This window comes from Epinephelus fuscoguttatus, linkage group LG18 (genome assembly GCF_011397635.1).
Source record: "Epinephelus fuscoguttatus linkage group LG18, E.fuscoguttatus.final_Chr_v1".
Classification (NCBI taxonomy): Eukaryota; Metazoa; Chordata; class Actinopteri; order Perciformes; family Serranidae; genus Epinephelus; species Epinephelus fuscoguttatus.
In genome coordinates this window covers 28475303-28493192 of record NC_064769.1, presented here as the reverse complement: position 1 = coordinate 28493192, position 17890 = coordinate 28475303, and the positions used below count along the sequence as shown (strand labels likewise).

Genomic DNA, 17890 nt, shown 5'->3' with positions numbered 1-17890 from the left:
TCCCACCTGAAAACATCAATAACAGTTTAAGTGTACGCTACATTTAGAATATTTTCACTGCTTTACCTGAAGTAGCTCTGTTGCTGTCGACAAAGCCAGACTCCATTGAGAAAAACAGTAATTTAACATCGTTAAACACAGGAGCTGCTTGTCTATCGCTGCCTCGATCAGATGGTTTGTTGTGGTATGGTGTGACTTAAGAGTTTAAAAGGCTTAGTTCAGATTCACTGAAGTCATCCAATAACTCAAACAACCCAACTGATCTATGGAGAGGTAGACCAGCAGCTCCTGTGTTCAGCGAGCTAAAATGACTGTTTTTCTCAATGGAGTCCGGTTGCTTTGATGAGAGCATAGAGGAGGTGGGAACTAAAGCCTTAACGGCTTCCTCGTCAGCAAGGGCTGTCTGCATCAAGGTAAAGCGCTGAAAATATTCTCAATATAGCGTACACTTAGACTGTTACTGATTTCTGTGAGTGGGATTTTTTTTTTAGGTGGCTTAAATACATTTTGTTGCTGTCCCCTCCACAGCAGTATATTGTATATTATATACCTTCCATAGAAGTACACCTGAGTGACATTTACTAAATGCTATAAACTGACTATGCATAAGCACCTCATACAACCAACTTCAAAGATCCAAACTAGATCCTTTTACATCAAAGATCCTTTAACATCTTGAATCAAAAAGTCAAATTTAAAGGTCAAATTATGTTCTGATCATCACTGTATCTAGCTAATGAAAAGCTCTGATACCCTGGAGAAACTAGCTGCAGGTTTACCTTGTGCGTGGCGCTGGCTCCAGCTTGCAGCAGGTACTGGACCGTCTCCATGTAGTTGTTCTCACAGGCCTCCATCAGTGGCGTCCGCTGATCTTCGTCACACATGTCCAAGTTTGCTCCGGCCTGAAGTGGCACACAACAGACAGCCAATGCAAAATTCTGTCATTAAAGAACTACGAGAAACAGTCGGTTTTTCACTCTAAAACACAAGATTAAGGATCTTAACCAACTTTATTCATCACCACAGGAGTGAGCGCAGGGCAGGACTGAAAGATATCAGTAAAAGAGTCTAACCTGTACGAGCATGTGGCAGATGTCTGTGTATCCTCCCTCAGCTGCAGCATGGAGCGGAGTACGCTTGTTATGAGATTCCATCTTAAAGTTTGGGTCAATCCCATCCACTGGAGGGTAAATGAGAAGGAAACAATTTCATTACAAAAAAAAAAAAGCATTTTAATAGAAGCAAACATGAGATAAACAGCACAGGAGGGGTTAACATACCCAACATGAGCAAGACCTTCTTGAGCTCTCCCTGTTTGGCCGAGAGGTAAAGTTGTTTGGGGTGAAATCGCAGCTTCTTGGGCCTGATCAAATCACAGACAAAGGAAAAAAGAAATGTGAGTGGTTGTCTCAGATTGTCTCAAGGGTCCAGGTTTTCGGTCGTACAGATAAATCAATCTGATTACTTCTCTGTGTCGAGAGCAACCAGGATGCTCTCTAGAGTCTCTCTGGATGGTCCTTGAGAAACTGACGGTGCTGACGTTGTTCCAGCCAGCAGTGCTGCCGTCCTTGATGACCCAGGAACAGCAGAGGCGTCGAGTCCGTGAGCAGAGCGCATGGACAGCGAGCTGTCTGCCCTGCCACTGACCTCACCCCCAATAGCCAGACGAGAAGAGCTGGGAAACAAAAGGGGGATCGTATACTAGTTGTGTAGTGCATGGATTACTTTTTATTGGGGCTATAAAGAGGACATTTGTCTAAAAATCTTATGTAAAGGAAACTACAAAAAAAAAAAACGGGAGGCCACTGAGAGTGACCTTCTCTTGACATGAACATCATACACCCTTCAATAATCACAACTTCCTGCCTGTCCTGACACCATAGTTGGCGCTTTACCTGCCAGTGGTGGTGTCTGCTCGGCCCTCGGGGACCCCAGGCGTGGCAGGTCCGTGTGCAAGCGCAGAGGGCACTGTGGAGGTAGTGTCAGCCTTGGCGATGGTGACCTCCTTGGCCTTGCTGGCCTCCTCTCCACAGTGGGGACAGAAGCTTTGACCTTTCAGCACAGAGGCACAAGCACGGTGGAAACGGTGAGAGATGCTAAGGTCTGGTTGGCACTCCATGAAGGTCCCCTGTGCATTGAAAAGAAAAAATATTTCCATAAGCAAAACACATTAAGGCAGGAAATCAGACAACACCTCATTGTGCTGCAATAGTCTGGTTTCTCTAAAGCCCACTTTATGGATGTATTTTATGATACATTACACAGTGGATCAAATCAAACTTTTGATAGCCTACTAGAATAGAATAATAAATTGCTTTGACAGTCCACCAGATTCATTTCGCTACAAGAAAAATTACCAAAGTGAGATGAACAGACTGATGACAAAGTTTTGAGGACATAATTTACAGTTGAAAAAAGGTAATATATTGCAATATATTATATCACATTACTCAGCATATCTTAAGGTATTTAAAATCGCAATAATATTGTATCGTGACGTCAGTATCGTGATAATATTGTATTGTGGATCTTCTGCTGATTCTCACCCCTAACACTGAATTCAAGTCAGGGTCGGTGTCGACTGAAACACTACCAAAAACAGTGCGCGACAAAATATGACGTTGTCTGTGACAAAAAAAATTCCCCAGATCAGCGACATGAAAGTTAAGTGTCAATCGACACTTCTCTGTTTCGGAAATGCGTCATTTTTGTTAAGCATCCATCCATTTTCATCCGCTTATCCAGGGCCGGGTCGTGGGAGCAGCAGGCTGAGCAAAGCACCCCAGACGTCCCTCTCCCCAGCAACGCTTTCCAGCTCCTCCTGGGGGACCCCAAAGCGTTCCCAGGCCAGATGAGATATGTAATCCCTTCAGTGTGTTCTGGGTCTGCCTCGGGGCCTTCTACCAGTGGGATGTGCCTGAAACACCTCCAGTGGGAGGCACCTGAGATGTTTTCGGCGGTTGTCAAGCACCTCATTAAAACAGGGTGTCTACAGGTATCAGACAGTTACTTTGAATGCTTTTTAAGACCCTTTCAAGATACTTTTTAACCAAATTTAAGACAGATCTTTGGGCAAATCATGTTTTACTTATTTAAGCATCACTGCAGGCATGTACTATATATGTGGTCTTGTGCAGAGGTAAGGGTTATGTAGGAATATGGTAATTTGAGTGAATTACATCAATCTACATTTTGCCAACAGGTCAGTGCAAGTGTGAAGTAAAATGACAGTATTATAGATTTTTTAAAGATTTGTAACATTAGAAATGTGGACTTTAACATGAAACTAGATAAATGAAATTACATAAAATATCTGTAGTAGTTAAGACCTCACAAATTCAAATTTAAGACTATTTAATGACTTTTAAGGCCTATTGTTGTAACACTGAATTTAAGACATTTTCAGACTTTTTAAGGACCTGTAGACACCCTGCAAAGTGTTCAGTGCCCTACCATTGATCAGGCATATCTCAGACACCTACTTACACTGTGGGCCGTGTTTGTGTGATGCCATAGCAACCTACAACACAAGGCTGTGTTTTTGCCGTTAATAATCTTATCTGCATCTCATCAGAAACGCTCATACTATACTGGGTTTTCCCGAGAAAAACCACAAAACTCACCAGTGACTTTTAGTTGTCATTTGATGTATTCAGGAACATCAATTTCTGTCAACAGAACATCACATTTGTACATACAGATATGGAAGAAACATGATTCTAAATCAAGTTTTTCTAACTCCTGGTCAAAGGTTCAATATCTAAGGGCACTTATTTGCTGACAGCTGAAGAATACATGATGTCAATGTATTGCCCTGTTTGCCACAAAGCAATTCATGTACATCATTCAACTTAACCCTACATTTAAATATATTATATAAACTGTTCTATATCCCCAGTTAATCCACACCCAGTGAGACATGATTAAAGTGCAGCTGAATGTCTACTCACAGCCCTGCAGAAGAAGCCGCAGCCAGGGCAGCACTGGTGCTTCACCATGCCGTTGCGGTGGTCCTCACACAGAACCAGCAGCTGAACAGAGTTGGAGGGACGCATCATTTCATGTTTCAGTATGGCACCCTGGCAGCGGGTCAGCTGCCCGTCAACGCTCTCAGTGGCCATGCACTTCCTGTCTGCCAGGGTGAGAATCTCTCGACTCTTGGGCGTCTCCATGCGGCAGCTGCAGAGCGGAAGCTCCTGAGCCTCCTCCATTGCTGACCCTGAAGTGTCTGCAGAGACAAAACGTCTGACTTTACCAACACTGATCTCAATATCAATTGTGATTTGTGACCATAGTGGGTTGCACACATGGGATGGGTAATTATGATCAAGCTTATAAGTTTCTATCTTTTTCTAAGCCCACCTTTGTTCTGTGAGCGAGCCGCCGGCTCTTGGGGCTTGTTGAGGTTGACAGACCCAGGTGAGAAAACCTGTGTGCACTCCTTCCCATCGCCTGCCTGGGCCTGAGCTGAAGCCTGAGGCTGATCCATCACGTCCAGTTCTGAGCAGAACAACAGCGAGTGGGAAAAAAATGTTAAATGTTTACGATCGAATTCATTCAAGTCACAAAAAAACAGAAAGACACCTGCAGGAATACGGCTGCAATAACCTAATTCAGTCTCATGTGAATAACTGTAATACACAGTGACATGTGAAAGAAAAACCTGTCTGCCAAAGCAATGAAGAAATACAGAAATCTATAATATATGCTCTCATCAAAGCCAGAAGGTCATTTTGACCTTGCGGACCACAGGAGCAGCTGGTCTACCACTGCATCGATCGGTACTTTGTTTTTGTTATTGTGCAACTTTGCTGAATCCAAACAAACCTTTTAAAACACCAGAGTCACACAAAACACACCCACACACACAAAATAAACTAAGTGAGGCAGTAGCAGACCAGCAGCTAGCATGGCTTTGAAGAGAGCATTGATTAATTTCACTGTCTGTTCAGTTCCCCATCTGAAACTGCTGTCTGGGAAATACTGAGCATACGATGTGTGAACATTAAAACCACTGGCAGGTCAAATGAATAACCCTTATCATCTTGTTACAGTGCATTGTTCTGCTGGGAAACTTTAGGCACTTGAGATGCAGCACCCACCCAAACATGGCTGTGGATCTAGTGCACCCCCCAATGGCAACAATGCCCTTTGATGGCAGTGGCCCCCCAAGCAGAACAACGCGCCATGCCTCGATGCAAAAACTGGTCAAGAGTAGAACAAAGAACGTGAAAGAGAGCTCAATGCATCGACCTGGCCTCCAATTTCCCTAGATCCCAACCTGATTGAGCATTCATGGGATGTGCCGGTACCCCAGAGGTACCCCCCGATCCACAGTGGGGCCTTTTTGGATCGGACTTGCCTCTGACATGTCAAAGCATGGACACGGGACCTCTGGGGCACTGGGATCCTTTGAGACCTGTCGGTTGTGAGGTGGGGTACTGGCACGTCCCACAGATGCTCAATCAGACTGAGATCTGGGGATTTGGAGGCCAGGTTGATGCCTTGCACTCTGTGTCATGTTCCTCAGGCAGTTTCTGAGCATTGTCTGTGGTGAGGCATGGGGCATGTGCTGCTGGAGGGAAAGTGTTATTGCCATGAGGGGGGACTTGGTCCACAGCAGTGTGTGGACGAGTGAAGTATTTCAAGGCATTGGCATTGAAGTGGATGCCAGGACCAAAGGTTTCCCAGCAGAGCAGAACACTAGCGTGTGTACGTGAACTTTTGGGTCTATAAAATATACTTTTTTGGCTCTTTTCTTTAATTTTGTGATATAATTCATGTAAAAAGAGTAGCTGAAATAAGCTCAGGGTTCAGCCTTAAGGATATGTTTAGTATAATGTGACTGTAAACTGCATTTTCTGACAAAATGATGTTGCTAGCCTCTTGACACTCATCATATGGACCACAGTTGAGCGACTGGTTGACTCTGCACAGGTGTGAGTGTAACAGGAGTGGTGGTCACCTTTGGCCTTTATCCTCCTCTTCCGTTTCCTGGACGGCCTGAGCCACGCGCTGTCTCCCTTCATCTTCTTTTTCAACTTCTTCTTCAGACTTGACTCTGTGCTCTGAGGCGGACAGATACAGCGGAAATTTCACAAATGGTGCCATCTTCAGTGACAAGACATGATGTGAGATGAAGTGGTTAGGTTGAGTAAAGATGGTTGTTCTTACCAAGTCAGACTCTGTGCCCTCCTCCTCTCCCTCTTCTTCTCCAGACTCCTCAGACTCCTGCTCATCCCCCACCTCCACCGGGAACAGAGTTCATCACAAGCATTTAACACACGATATATTGAAACCGGCTTTACTATAATACATTAGAGTCACAGTGATACTTGGATGAAAACACAACTGTTGTCTCCAATATTCTATCTGACAATAAGCTCACACAGGGAATTGGCTTTCCCACAGACAGCAAGTACACCTTTAGAATGAATGCTTGCACCTGAAATGTTTGTTATTCACTCCATCTTGTCAACACTGATACTTTTTAAGACCCTAATTAATCAGTAAGTGATTTATCACTCTTTCCCAAAGGGCCACCCGGCACAGTTGCTGCCTGACTTTCAATAAAAGATTAAAAAGCTCCTTCTAGTTCTGCACACAAAAAATAACAATTCCACAGCACTGCCAAAAACAGGCAGTTAAAGGGAAACGTCTGTGCTTTTTAACCTGGACCCTATTTTCCCATGTTTTTGTGTCTAAGTGACTAATGCAGACGATAATTTTTTGACATTGGTCGGTGTTAGCAAGAGTGCTGGAGACAGCAGCGGCATAACAGGCTGCAATGTATTGTCAATGGGTACTATTTATGCATTTTCACTTTAAGTTCACTTAACGTGCTTGTATTTGCCACTGACAGGCTCAGATTGTGATTCAAAGTGTCTGACAACATTATGGTAAGGATCCCTACAGAGATAGACCTTTTTGTTAGCAAGGCCTTAGCACACTGAGTCAGTTTTTTGCCCCACATTGTCGCACGTCTAAAAATAAATTCAACTTCATGTTGCGTCAATCACGTTTGCACACGGAGTCCGAAACTTTTGTCCATCATTAAAATTTTCAGAATAGGTTTGACTTTCTGCGTTTTTCGCATCTGTCATAAGCCTTCAAAGACCTGTTTGACCAAGAATCAGTGAAGAAAATGTGGCGGTGGGACACAGCTGCGACAAGAAAGATGAACATGGCGCACAGAATCACTTCATAACTCAGACAGCTCACTTTCAAAGGGTCAGGTAGTAATATAGATGATGTTGATGAGGAGGAGGATGTGGACCGCTGACAGAATGTGGAGGACACAGAGGGAGGATAACTCCGCCCCTTCATGCAGCAGCAGTGCCAAATGACAGACAGAGGGGGAGTGGTGACAGTCAGATAGGAAACTCCAGTGGAGAGAGGCAAAAGAGAAAATGCGTCTTTTAATTTTGTCACATATTGCGAATTTTCACAATGATTAGAACAATAAAATGCATTGGAATCAGTGTGCAAGGTTTCTGTGCGGATTCAAGAAACGCATCCGGAAAAAACTGACTCAGTGTGCATAGATCTTTTTTGTTTAACCAGAATAGGTCCAGAACTTAATATCGCCAAACCCACCAGACTCCATTTAAAAGAACAGGATCTCACTCCTAAACAAAAGGGATATCTCCGCAGGGCTCCTTTCCAGCATGTTGTCAGATACTTCGAATCGCAATCTGAGCCTGTCAGTGGCAAAACAAGCACTTGTAGTTGATGTAACGTGATGGTGCACAAATGCCCAGTTACAAAACTTGTCTTTATTATTCACTTCGACACAGAGGCATGTGAAAATAGGATCCAGGTTGAAAAGTACCGAAGTTACCCTTCAAGTTCTGCTCTTTGCATGAAACAGTAAGTATCAAATGTAATGTCAGAATAAAAATGGAAAGGATGAAAATCTGTTTCCTGTTCCAACCTGAGACATGGGCTCAGACGCTGCTTCCCGGACAGCACTGACGGGTTCTCCTGCTGACTGCTGACGCTCCTCTTCCTCAGACTCCCCCTCCTCAGACTCTTCCTCCTCTGATGCATTTTCGATCTTCTCCCCATTTATGTTTGCCACCTCTTTCATCTGTGAGACAAGAAAAGACGAGAGATGATGACAACCATCTGCTGTAAAAAAGTTTCTGGTGAAACTGAAATGTATCAGAAATGGTCAAAATCTGGCTTCAAACATCTGAAACGTTGCAGAACGGCACATTGCAAGTAGTCGCCTGTTTCAACTCGTCTCGTCGCAAATCTCTGGTCTAAACTGGTCTTTAGGGCTCTATAACTTGCCCATTTTATGACGAATTGGACAAAGTGCTGTGATATCGTCCACCGTTTTGTTCTACAGAAGGAGACGTGTTGAATCCTGCTGACAGCAATATTTCAGCTGTTCCAACACCACCGCTAACATGACTAATGAGCAGTGACTTCGTAACAAAATCCGAACACAAGCGGTCAGCTGGAGACACATGATAGACACAGGTGTGAACGGTGGTGTGTCTCAGCTGTCCACTTGGACAGCTGGACTTGGACTTGGATCACCGAAACGCAAGTTAATATCTGGGTAAACAGGCTCTTTGTCAGCCATGTTTGTTGTGTTTGTTATAATAAATGTGAGGAGCACTGACCTGTGGGCTCTTTGCAGACTGTTGTAGTTCCTTAAACATTTCCAGCACACTTCTCTGCCTCAGCACTTTGGTTTTCTTCTTGGGAACCAGACTGTATGTTCCCATCCTCCTCTTCTTCTTCCGGGATGACATACCCACTGAGTAAGAACCTAAAGCACGAGAAAAAAAACACACATTTAAAGCAAAATTGTCAGCAGAGATGACGCTCTCTTCTGGTCCACTGGTTACTTTTTTCTAAACCAAATAAAGTCAGTTTTCGACAGCAGGTCAGTTTCTGTTCTGTGTTACTGGAGTCTGTCTGACCTATTTGTAGCTTAGCTGGAGCTGGAGGAGCTGGACGAGCCGGAGGAGCCACAGGAGCTGCAGAAGCTGGAGGAGCAACAGAGGGTGGAGGAGACTCAGGTGCTGGAGGAGCCTCAGGAGCCGGAGGTGTTGCAGGAGCTGCAGGAGGTGCTGGTGAAGCAGACGATGAAGCAGTTTGTGCTGAAGCTGGCGTATTCGGTGGACTCTGAGGTAGATGGTTCTGAGCGGGGGACTGCTGTGAGGATCTCTGAGCATCAGCTGCGACAGGAGTCTCTTTCTTCTCCATTTTGGCACTTTTTGCTTCTCTTAATTCCCTGTTAAGAAGCTGCAGGAACAAGAAAAGCACTAATGATCACAAGTATAGTCAAAAAGTCAGTTTGTTTTTATCAGCTGACACCACAAAACACCCTGAGGGAACAGATATATTTCATTTTCATCCAGATTTTATGTCCACATGATTGAGTGTCCTGCTGCAGAAGACACTGACCCCTGTGCTTTACAGTAAACAAGATTCAAAATTCAATTATTTATTGCCAGATCAAGCTTTACAGTCAATTTGGGATTCATTTCGGTGCGCTCTACAACAACAAAACCATGTTATCACCAGCAGCAAGGCGTGTCCACAGAAACACAGTGCCCCAGCTACAATACAGCAACAACACAACAAATACAACAGTGCAGCCATAAGGCTCAAGCCCTCAAAGTGACAAGTTAAAGTGCATGGGCTTGTTCATAAAGCCAGTGGAGCGTTTAGGATACAGATTGCTTGTTGCAGCTCAGAAAATCCTCCATTTATAGAAAGTTGTGCTGTTAAAAGCTGCTCAACTGTATCAACACAGTGTGTTGTTGAACCAAATTATTCTTCTTCCCGAGCAGACAGTCATGAAACTTTTTAAACATTCAAAGTTTTGTCAGATTTTTTATGTGATTTTCCACTGACTCGTCTAAATGGCCAAAAGTATGTAGACACTTTGCACTTTTGATCTGCGGCTGTTCCTCATGGTTTGGGCACCTCACTTCCAGTCGAAGGGAATCTTAATTAGGGTGTCTATATATATCAGACACTTATATTTAATGCTTTTTCACATGTTCTGGTCATGTCCGAAACTATTTCATTTTTTGGGATTTAATATTTTAAGCTTTTTCAACAATGTTTGGACGGCTGGTTGTCCCATCTATGTCCATGGCAGACATTGTCTCTCTCTGCTCACCTCTGGCCACAGGGCTCATCCTGTGTAAACAGAAGGACTCTTCACCTCCAACATATGGACATTAGATTAAGGATGTTTTGTATTATTTACAATTGGAGAAAAGGTCCAACTGCACGCTGCTTCACCACCTGGCAACCATTATTAACTTTAGTAACAAATGTGGAAGCTGAAAAATTGTAATGAAACAAGCTATTCTCCCCTACTTATGTCATGCAAGTTCATTAATTTGTCGTCATTTCTCCCTTTTTTTTAAATTGTATTTTTTTCTATTATTATTCATTCATTTTTTTATTCTTTTTTATTTATTTATTTTTCTTTCATGCTCTCTCTGGTCGTTTCTGGGTTGATGGGTGGGTGGAATTGTCATGTCTTTTTGTCCTTATTGGTTCAGTGTTTGTTTATGAAAACTCTGTACAGAGACAGACAGACCATTCACACTCACATTCACACCTATGGACAATTTAGAGTCACCAATTAACCTGCATGTCTTTGGACTGTGGGAGGAAGCAGAGGTACCGGGAGAACGCTCTTGCTGTGAGGCGACAATGCTAACTATTGCATCACTATGCCACCGGTGAGTAGACAGGTTAGTAATAAACATGTGGTCCTGTGCAGAGGTGGGTTTCATGTAGGACTATGGTTAGATTTAGTTAACCTATGTTTTGCCAACAAGTGAGTCCAAGTATAAAGAAAAAGAAAGTGGTAGGTTTAAAGATTTGTAACATCAGAAATGTGGATTTTCATGCAGAAGACTCATTTTGACAGAATCTCTTCAAGACAATCTTCAAGAAATCAGATCAAATGTTTGTGGCAATTAAGAACACACTAATTTAAATTTAAGACTATTTTATGACTTTCAAGGCCTAATGTTTACATAGCTGAATTTAAGGACCTGCAGTGACCCTGTTAATGCAACAGGATACTATAATATTTTAGACAACAGGGTTTTTCCAGCTTTGGGGAAACAATTTGAAGCGGACATTTTGCTGTTTAAACATGACAGTGCCCCTGTGCACAAAGCCAGGTCCACAAAGAAATGGTTTTCCCAGTCTGATGTGAGAAAAGCCTGACTGGCCTGCACAGAGCCCTGACTTCAACCCAATCCAACACCTCTGGGCTGAACTGGAACACTGACTGAGAGTCTTTTCAGCCAGCATCAGTGCTGGACCTCTCTAATGCTCTTGTGGCTGAATGGGAGCAAATCCCTGCAGCCAGCTTCTAAAATCTGGTGGAAAGCTGTTAAGGGAGCAGATTAATGCCCATGGTTTGGAAGGAGATGTTGGGTTTACTGCGCATGTGTCTTCATACTTTGTTAGGATGTCCATCTACTTTTTTCATTTAGTGTATTCTGATATTGGAAAAATATTCTGATTCTTCTTTGACTATACCCCTCTAACAGACAGAAATTAGAATAAGAGGCAGAAAACATTAATGAGAGTCTGATGATGCACCAGGTTCTGATGGCTTACCTTCTGTGCTGGGCTGACAGCAGGTCTGGACATGGTCTTGCGTGCTCTATGTATCGTGACGGGTGCTGGAGCCAGGGCGGGTGACGAGGCTGTGCCATTTTTAGTGTCTGGTGTCCCCTGTCCCGATGTTGTCCCTGTACTGGGATCAGTCCTTAATTCACCTGAACTCTGTGTGCATCCAGACGCCGAGGCCGGGGGAGATTTGGCTGTGTGTCCCCCTGTGGGTGAGCCCGAAGGCAACCAGTTAGTCCTGTGGGGGGAAACTCCCAAACCCGGCGTCGCTGCAGAGCCGCCTTCCTGCTGCTGCTTAGTGAGAATGAATCCATTGCTTCCAGTGACAGAACCGTGCGGTGGTTCCGTGTCTGGGATGCCGTTTTCATTTACCAACAGTAAAGTCTTGTTGTTGGCCGTAGCAGAGCCGTGTGTCGGGCTCTTGTGCCTCACGTCATCACATTCAGTGCCGTTTAGCATTGTCTCTGCTGGAGGGGAAGGGGCCAGTCGGGCTGCTATCTCTTTTCCTCCATCTATGGACGGACAAACAAAAAATATAAATCACAATGTAAGCAGGTCCTTTTCATTAATGAGGTGCTTTCAAGTTTAATTTTACCTGGCTTCTTCTCTCCGTTGCTCGCCGCATCAAGGTCCTCTTTCTTTGTGGAGGCACCCTTATCCACGCTGCCTTTGGCCAGACCAGCAGGCTGATGAAACAAGAACACATACGTCAGGGGAAATCAAATTTGGAACTCCAGCTAAAAATTATTTGATCTTCATTGTAATCTAATCTCTGGGTAACTTTTTCAATTAACTGGTTGGTCTATAAATGTTAAAAATTCCCATTTCAACTCAGGGTAGCCTCTTTAAAGTCCTTGTTTGTCTGATCAACAGTCCACAGATATTCAATTTACAATATCAGAGCAGAAGCATTTACAATTATCAATTGATTATTTGACTATTTGGGAAAATAGATTATAGTAATGAACATAACTGCTGCAGTCCTGATGGATATAAAAAGGAGAAAAGCAGCCGAATGTCTGGCATTTTTGCTTGATTATCAAGCCTGCTGTTGATATATTTTCTATCGACTCACAAATCAATGTATTCACATATTTCTGAATCCAATTCCAAGCATGAGTATCTGAATAAAACCCATCTTCTCTTTGAGCCCTGACTGCTAAAACTTCCTTCTTTGCATCTTCGTCAGAATCAAAGACTATAGAGTAAGCCAAGAGAATGAGGGCGACCCCCGTGCACTTTCATTGTCTCTCCTCTCTCTTTCTGCGCTACAGCCAACCAGAGGAGCAGTAGATGCACTACTGGAGCTTCAAAAGAAATCTCAACCACCCACAGACCGTCTTTACATCTCATAGGAGGAAGGAGTCACAGAGGCAACACCAGGAAATGTGAAACTCTCTCTTCCTACAGAGCAGACTGTCAACCTTGTGCTCACTCTGGGAAAAATGGGCCCAAAGGAGACAAAAGAGGCCCAGGAGGAAAACATCGTGAATCTACACTTTTGCTTTCTCTTTGGGTCCTGCTTTGCTTGTTAAAGCCAGCTTGTTTGTTCCAAACTCTTCACACTTTATTTTTTGTCAAATATCAAAGGAAAGTGGCCCTAGGTCAGTTTGTCCTTGAGGAGCAGTGTTCCTAGGGCTCCACAGGAAGCTTTACACTCTCCTCGACCTTTTGTGAGGCTCACACCAAGCAGAATAAAGGTAGACACACAAACACATGTGCTGCTTGGGGCAGGTTACTGTGAGCATTGTACCTGATTGTCTCAGGGAAGCAGAGGGAAGATTTTCTCCCCAAACTACCCAATCACAAGACCTGCAAGAGACACTGAAAGCTTCATTTTAACAAGCTGATTCAAGCAGTTAAATTCTCCTCTCCATGGGCTCTGACAGACAAATCCTCAGATTTCAGCAACAGCATGTGTCCTGAAACCTGCACACAACCGAGACCCCAACTAAATGAGCCATCAGGACAGATTCCCCGAATCATTCCCCAAGCACGTGCTCCTGAGTCCCTGAGCCGAACACGAACATGCACCTTGTCAAACAGCAACAAGGTCAGGCCAAGAGCCGAGCTGTGAGCACAATATCTGAGGGTGTTTCCCAATGAACATCTAGTCTGGGACAATCCTCTGTGGTGTATGGTCTCAAGGAATCTAGTGAGCACACGTGAGAGTGAAGAGAAGAAGGATCCTTCAGTTCCTTTTTTTCATGGATTGAAGAGAGCCAGTTACAAAAAAACAACACCAGCCTCATCCCTCCCCCTAGTGGTGGAAAGTGGAACCTACACACTGGAGACAGAAAGGAGAGGGGGGAAGGGAAGCAGAGAAGCCTGTCTGCAGATCTCCGCCATTTCGCAACCAGATTGTTTACTGACAGAACGCGGCCATTGCAGCGGTTTTCCACTAGATGGGGAACGTAGGGGTCTGGAGGCTCATGGATGGGCATATGGGGGCGGCTGAAAGGAGCTCCAAATGTGAAGCCAAGGCTCTGAGTGCTGATCAGGAACCTTCAGAAGCACATTAAAAAATGGAGAGATGTTAGAAGAGAGTAAAGCTTCAGCCATGGCTGCAAAAAATAAGGTTCCAGTGCTTCAGAGCTTACATTGCAGTTTGGACCTTTTTTTAAAAAAAAGCTGCAAATAATCTTAATAATTATTAACAATAAGCCCCTAATGGATTATCTAATATTCAAATGTATCAATCATTCACGGTCCCTTCAACATAACGTGAACTTTACATGTGACACGGCCTGAATTATACACACTGATGTTATCATTAGGAGGCCTGAAAAACAAGTCAGGGCAAAACACATTACACAACCAGTTTTTACACTGCCAATGACATGCACATGGGCCAAAACCCAAATGAGATAAAATGATTTTCTACAAATGTACACCACCGTAATTTCAAACAGTCGTAAACGAAGGACGAGTTGCCGTCCCAGAGATCCTTACATTTTTGTCATACAATCCCTTGACATGAGGCAGCATCTACTTCGACTATGGGCTATGAGACCAAAGTGGGCAAAATTACCCTTCCTCTCTTTCATTTGAATCACTTTTAGAGGCCTGAAGAAGTGAAACTAAACAGTATTTCACTTGCACTAAATAGCAATAGCAACAATTGCAGACAAGGTCAGGTAAATACTTGATTTTGTGCAGCTCTTTTATTCCTCTGATTCATCTCTATAAATGTTAAAAATTCCCATTTCAACTCAGGGTAGCCTGACCCAGCATTAAAACTGGGAACCACCACTATCCTAAAAAAGAAAAGGCTACCTATTTTTGGTTCAGGATATCCTCACAACAAAATGATAGATCTGACCAGACAATCTGATTGGTAAACCAGACATGCTCAAAATGAGAGTACACCTTTGTCATCACTAAATATATTTCCAGAGCTGCATCAATTTCCAGTAGGCTATAATACTGATACAAAATCATTTTGTTGTTCATTTTGATTTAAATCGACCATTATTTACTGTTCTGCTAGACTGGTGCAAGACTGCCACGTTAGTAACTTAGAGGTGCATGCCTTCCTTGTGTGCAGCAAAACAGAGAGCAAATACTTTGTGACAGCCGTGAAAATGTTGTTTTTAACAGGCTTAACGCCAGCAAATATGGACTGTAGCAAAATATTTTGTAAGACAAAGTTTGCTGAAAAAAGATATATGTAATCATTTTCAAAATTCACAGCATTTTTCTGACTTTAGGACTTCACAACACTCTGAAGTTAACAGTTATTGAAAATGTTTGGATCACATCTGCTCTGCCGGTGAGACTATACCACGACAAATCTAGGCTTCGCATCTAGCTCCTTTTGTTTTGTTTTGTTTTGTTTTTTAAGATATTGATCTTAAAATAAAATAGAATATATCTTTATTGTCCACCATGGGTGTAAATTTGTCTTCGGCTGACCAAACACAAAAGACAACATTGTAAAAGCAGACAAATAGTAAGACAAGCAAGTAGAGTCATTACGAGACACTTAACACAAAAAAAACCTGGATGTAAAGTTCGCGGACATAGCAGCTTAATCTGTCCGCAAGCGCTTCGGTCCTGCCAAACGTTGTCATACCAATAATAACAGTAAAACACATCCTCTCTTGTAATATTGCTTAAATCAAAAACTATGCAGTGTTCTGGGGGTCTACTGATCTAACACGCCGACCGTGCAGTTGCACTGATCCCAGTCTGCATCTGGGATCTGCATCTGCATATTTCCTCTCCCCCCATCATTTCCTGTCACCTCTCCACTGCTCATTATCTACAAACAGGCAAAAATGCTCCAAAAATAAATCTTAAAAATTACTAAATATGTGTCTGTTTTGCATAAACTTTCAAATAAGCTCCAGGAATAAGCCAATAATTGACCTGTCCGCTGATTAATTGTGTAAACCGACAGCTCAAGACATGCAAGGTCTGGCCCTCAGCCAGGAAGCTGCTCAGAAGATCAAAGTCGGTAAATATGGCAGCTCACACCGCAGCCTAACATGCACCCTTTAGGTTGATAAGCAGTCACTGCAGCCTTATGTTCCAGTATATTCCTGATAACATAGCCAAGGCGGCACATACATCCAGCCCCCTGGGATCTCATTATACGCTGACCATGAGGGGATACACTGAGGGCAAAGAGGAGGCGTAAAAGAAGAAGATGACAAAAGGAGGCTGGGTTTAAGATTTAAAAATCAACTCTCAGGGTAGTTTCCAGAACCCCAGGAGATCAGACGGTCATTATAATGTATTGAGAGGTACATAAAATTTCCCGTGCTGTGACTGCTCTAAATACAGCTGTTGTGCTAATCCATGAGGAGCTCTCTCCAACAACATGATCCAGCACGCTACACTCACATCTCCCTTTGATACAGCAGCGCTGCCACCAAATCAAAAACACTGCTCCTCGAGATTAAGTCCTTGATTTGAGGAATCAAGAGCAGTCAGTTGCTGATAAAGCAGCAGCAACAGTCTCGAGAAGCAAACCTTACAAACTGAGAAACCATCTCGACGAGAAGACAGCAATGAGCTCAGACCAACTGATTGTAACTTTTATAGAAAAGGAAACTGAGGAGCGAGAACTATGCATCTCCTCAGACCATTCAAAGCCAACCAAGGGTGAAGAGTATAAAGCTAACATATCTTTTCCCTAGTGTGCCTCCAGGAAGCATCATACCTGCTTTCTTCTCATGGCCTCCATTGAGAAGAAGAAGGCGTCAGAGAGAGTGTGTGTGAGGGAGAGAGTGAGTGGGTGAGGTGGAGAGAAGCAGAGAGAGAGAGAGACAGAGGGAAGGGGGGAGGACAGAGAGAGGGAGAGAGAGCAAGAATGTGTCGGACAGATTGTTCCTCGTTTCCTTTTCTTTCCCCGCATGCACATTCACCTCGCCGGTCATGTGACCTGGTGGCTCCCTCTGTCGGTCCTCCTCTTCAGAGGTTCTCCACAGAGCATGCTCAGTCAGCTCAAACTGTAACACCACTCCATTTCTTTAGACTGGAAGACCTCGTTGCCACTCAAGATATCCACTGGAGCAGACTCGCCATACAAATACAGCACATCCAATCAGAAATACATCTAACAATCCTGCATGACATATACCCTACTACTGTTTATACCTCACACATGCTAATTTATGTCAATAGTAGTTTATGAAACAAGAATCATTTGCTTTCTTTTCTTTCATTACTGCTTTATTATGTAAAATAGAAGTATATTTGGTCAATCACATTTTGGAGAGATTGGGGGTTTTGTAGCCGACGGTGAGCCTGCAGAGTCACTTAAGGCACATTAACAAAAGAAAATGGAGGGAAACATGGTAGAGGTAAGAGAATAAGAGGCCCAGAAGCAAGCCGGATGTCACCGAGGAGCCTGATTAGACAAACGTTTCCAACTGTGGACATCAGGCCACATCTGAACCTCTTAACAGGAGAGTCTATTGTCTCCCCTGAGCCTCAGGCCAGTGAGGGCAGCAAAACCTATCACTGCCAGGCCATGCAACAGATACTGGAGTCACAGAAATGAAGGAACAGATTGAGCAACAATCAAGGAAAGAGACATAAAAGGACCAGAACAGGCAAACTAAAGAGGTCTGCTGTGCTCAGTACAACCTGAGTGAATATAAATGTACAATACCTATTTAGCACAATGCATCTGTACAAAGGCTTTATTGTTGCCAAGTCTTTGTTGTGCATTGTTTTCAGCACAATCATTTCTTAATTATGTGTCCATTTAGTCTACAATATGTCATTAAATAGTGACAACACCCATCAAAAG

The 17890-nt window shown here is 43.5% G+C and overlaps 1 protein-coding gene across 2 annotated transcripts in view; it reads right to left on the bottom strand.

The window, feature by feature from the left end:
- ehmt1b (euchromatic histone-lysine N-methyltransferase 1b) overlaps positions 1 to 17890 on the bottom strand; it is a 41764-nt gene that overhangs the window by 11979 nt on the left and 11895 nt on the right. Inside the window, exons 1-15 of one of the 2 annotated variants that reach the window (XM_049604361.1) lie at positions 16796 to 16973; positions 12224 to 12314; positions 11617 to 12140; positions 8937 to 9261; positions 8634 to 8782; positions 7934 to 8089; positions 6175 to 6246; positions 5966 to 6068; positions 4363 to 4500; positions 3951 to 4228; positions 1896 to 2128; positions 1466 to 1675; positions 1281 to 1363; positions 1074 to 1180; positions 780 to 902 (exon numbers count right to left, since the gene is read on the bottom strand). In XM_049604361.1, the coding sequence (XP_049460318.1) occupies positions 780 to 902; positions 1074 to 1180; positions 1281 to 1363; positions 1466 to 1675; positions 1896 to 2128; positions 3951 to 4228; positions 4363 to 4500; positions 5966 to 6068; positions 6175 to 6246; positions 7934 to 8089; positions 8634 to 8782; positions 8937 to 9261; positions 11617 to 12140; positions 12224 to 12314; positions 16796 to 16819 (2616 nt within the window). In that variant the 5' untranslated portion in view covers positions 16820 to 16973. Of the gene's footprint in view, positions 1 to 779; positions 903 to 1073; positions 1181 to 1280; positions 1364 to 1465; positions 1676 to 1895; positions 2129 to 3950; positions 4229 to 4362; positions 4501 to 5965; positions 6069 to 6174; positions 6247 to 7933; positions 8090 to 8633; positions 8783 to 8936; positions 9262 to 11616; positions 12141 to 12223; positions 12315 to 16795; positions 16974 to 17890 lie in introns of those variants that run through there. The other variant, XM_049604362.1, reaches the window with a different exon arrangement.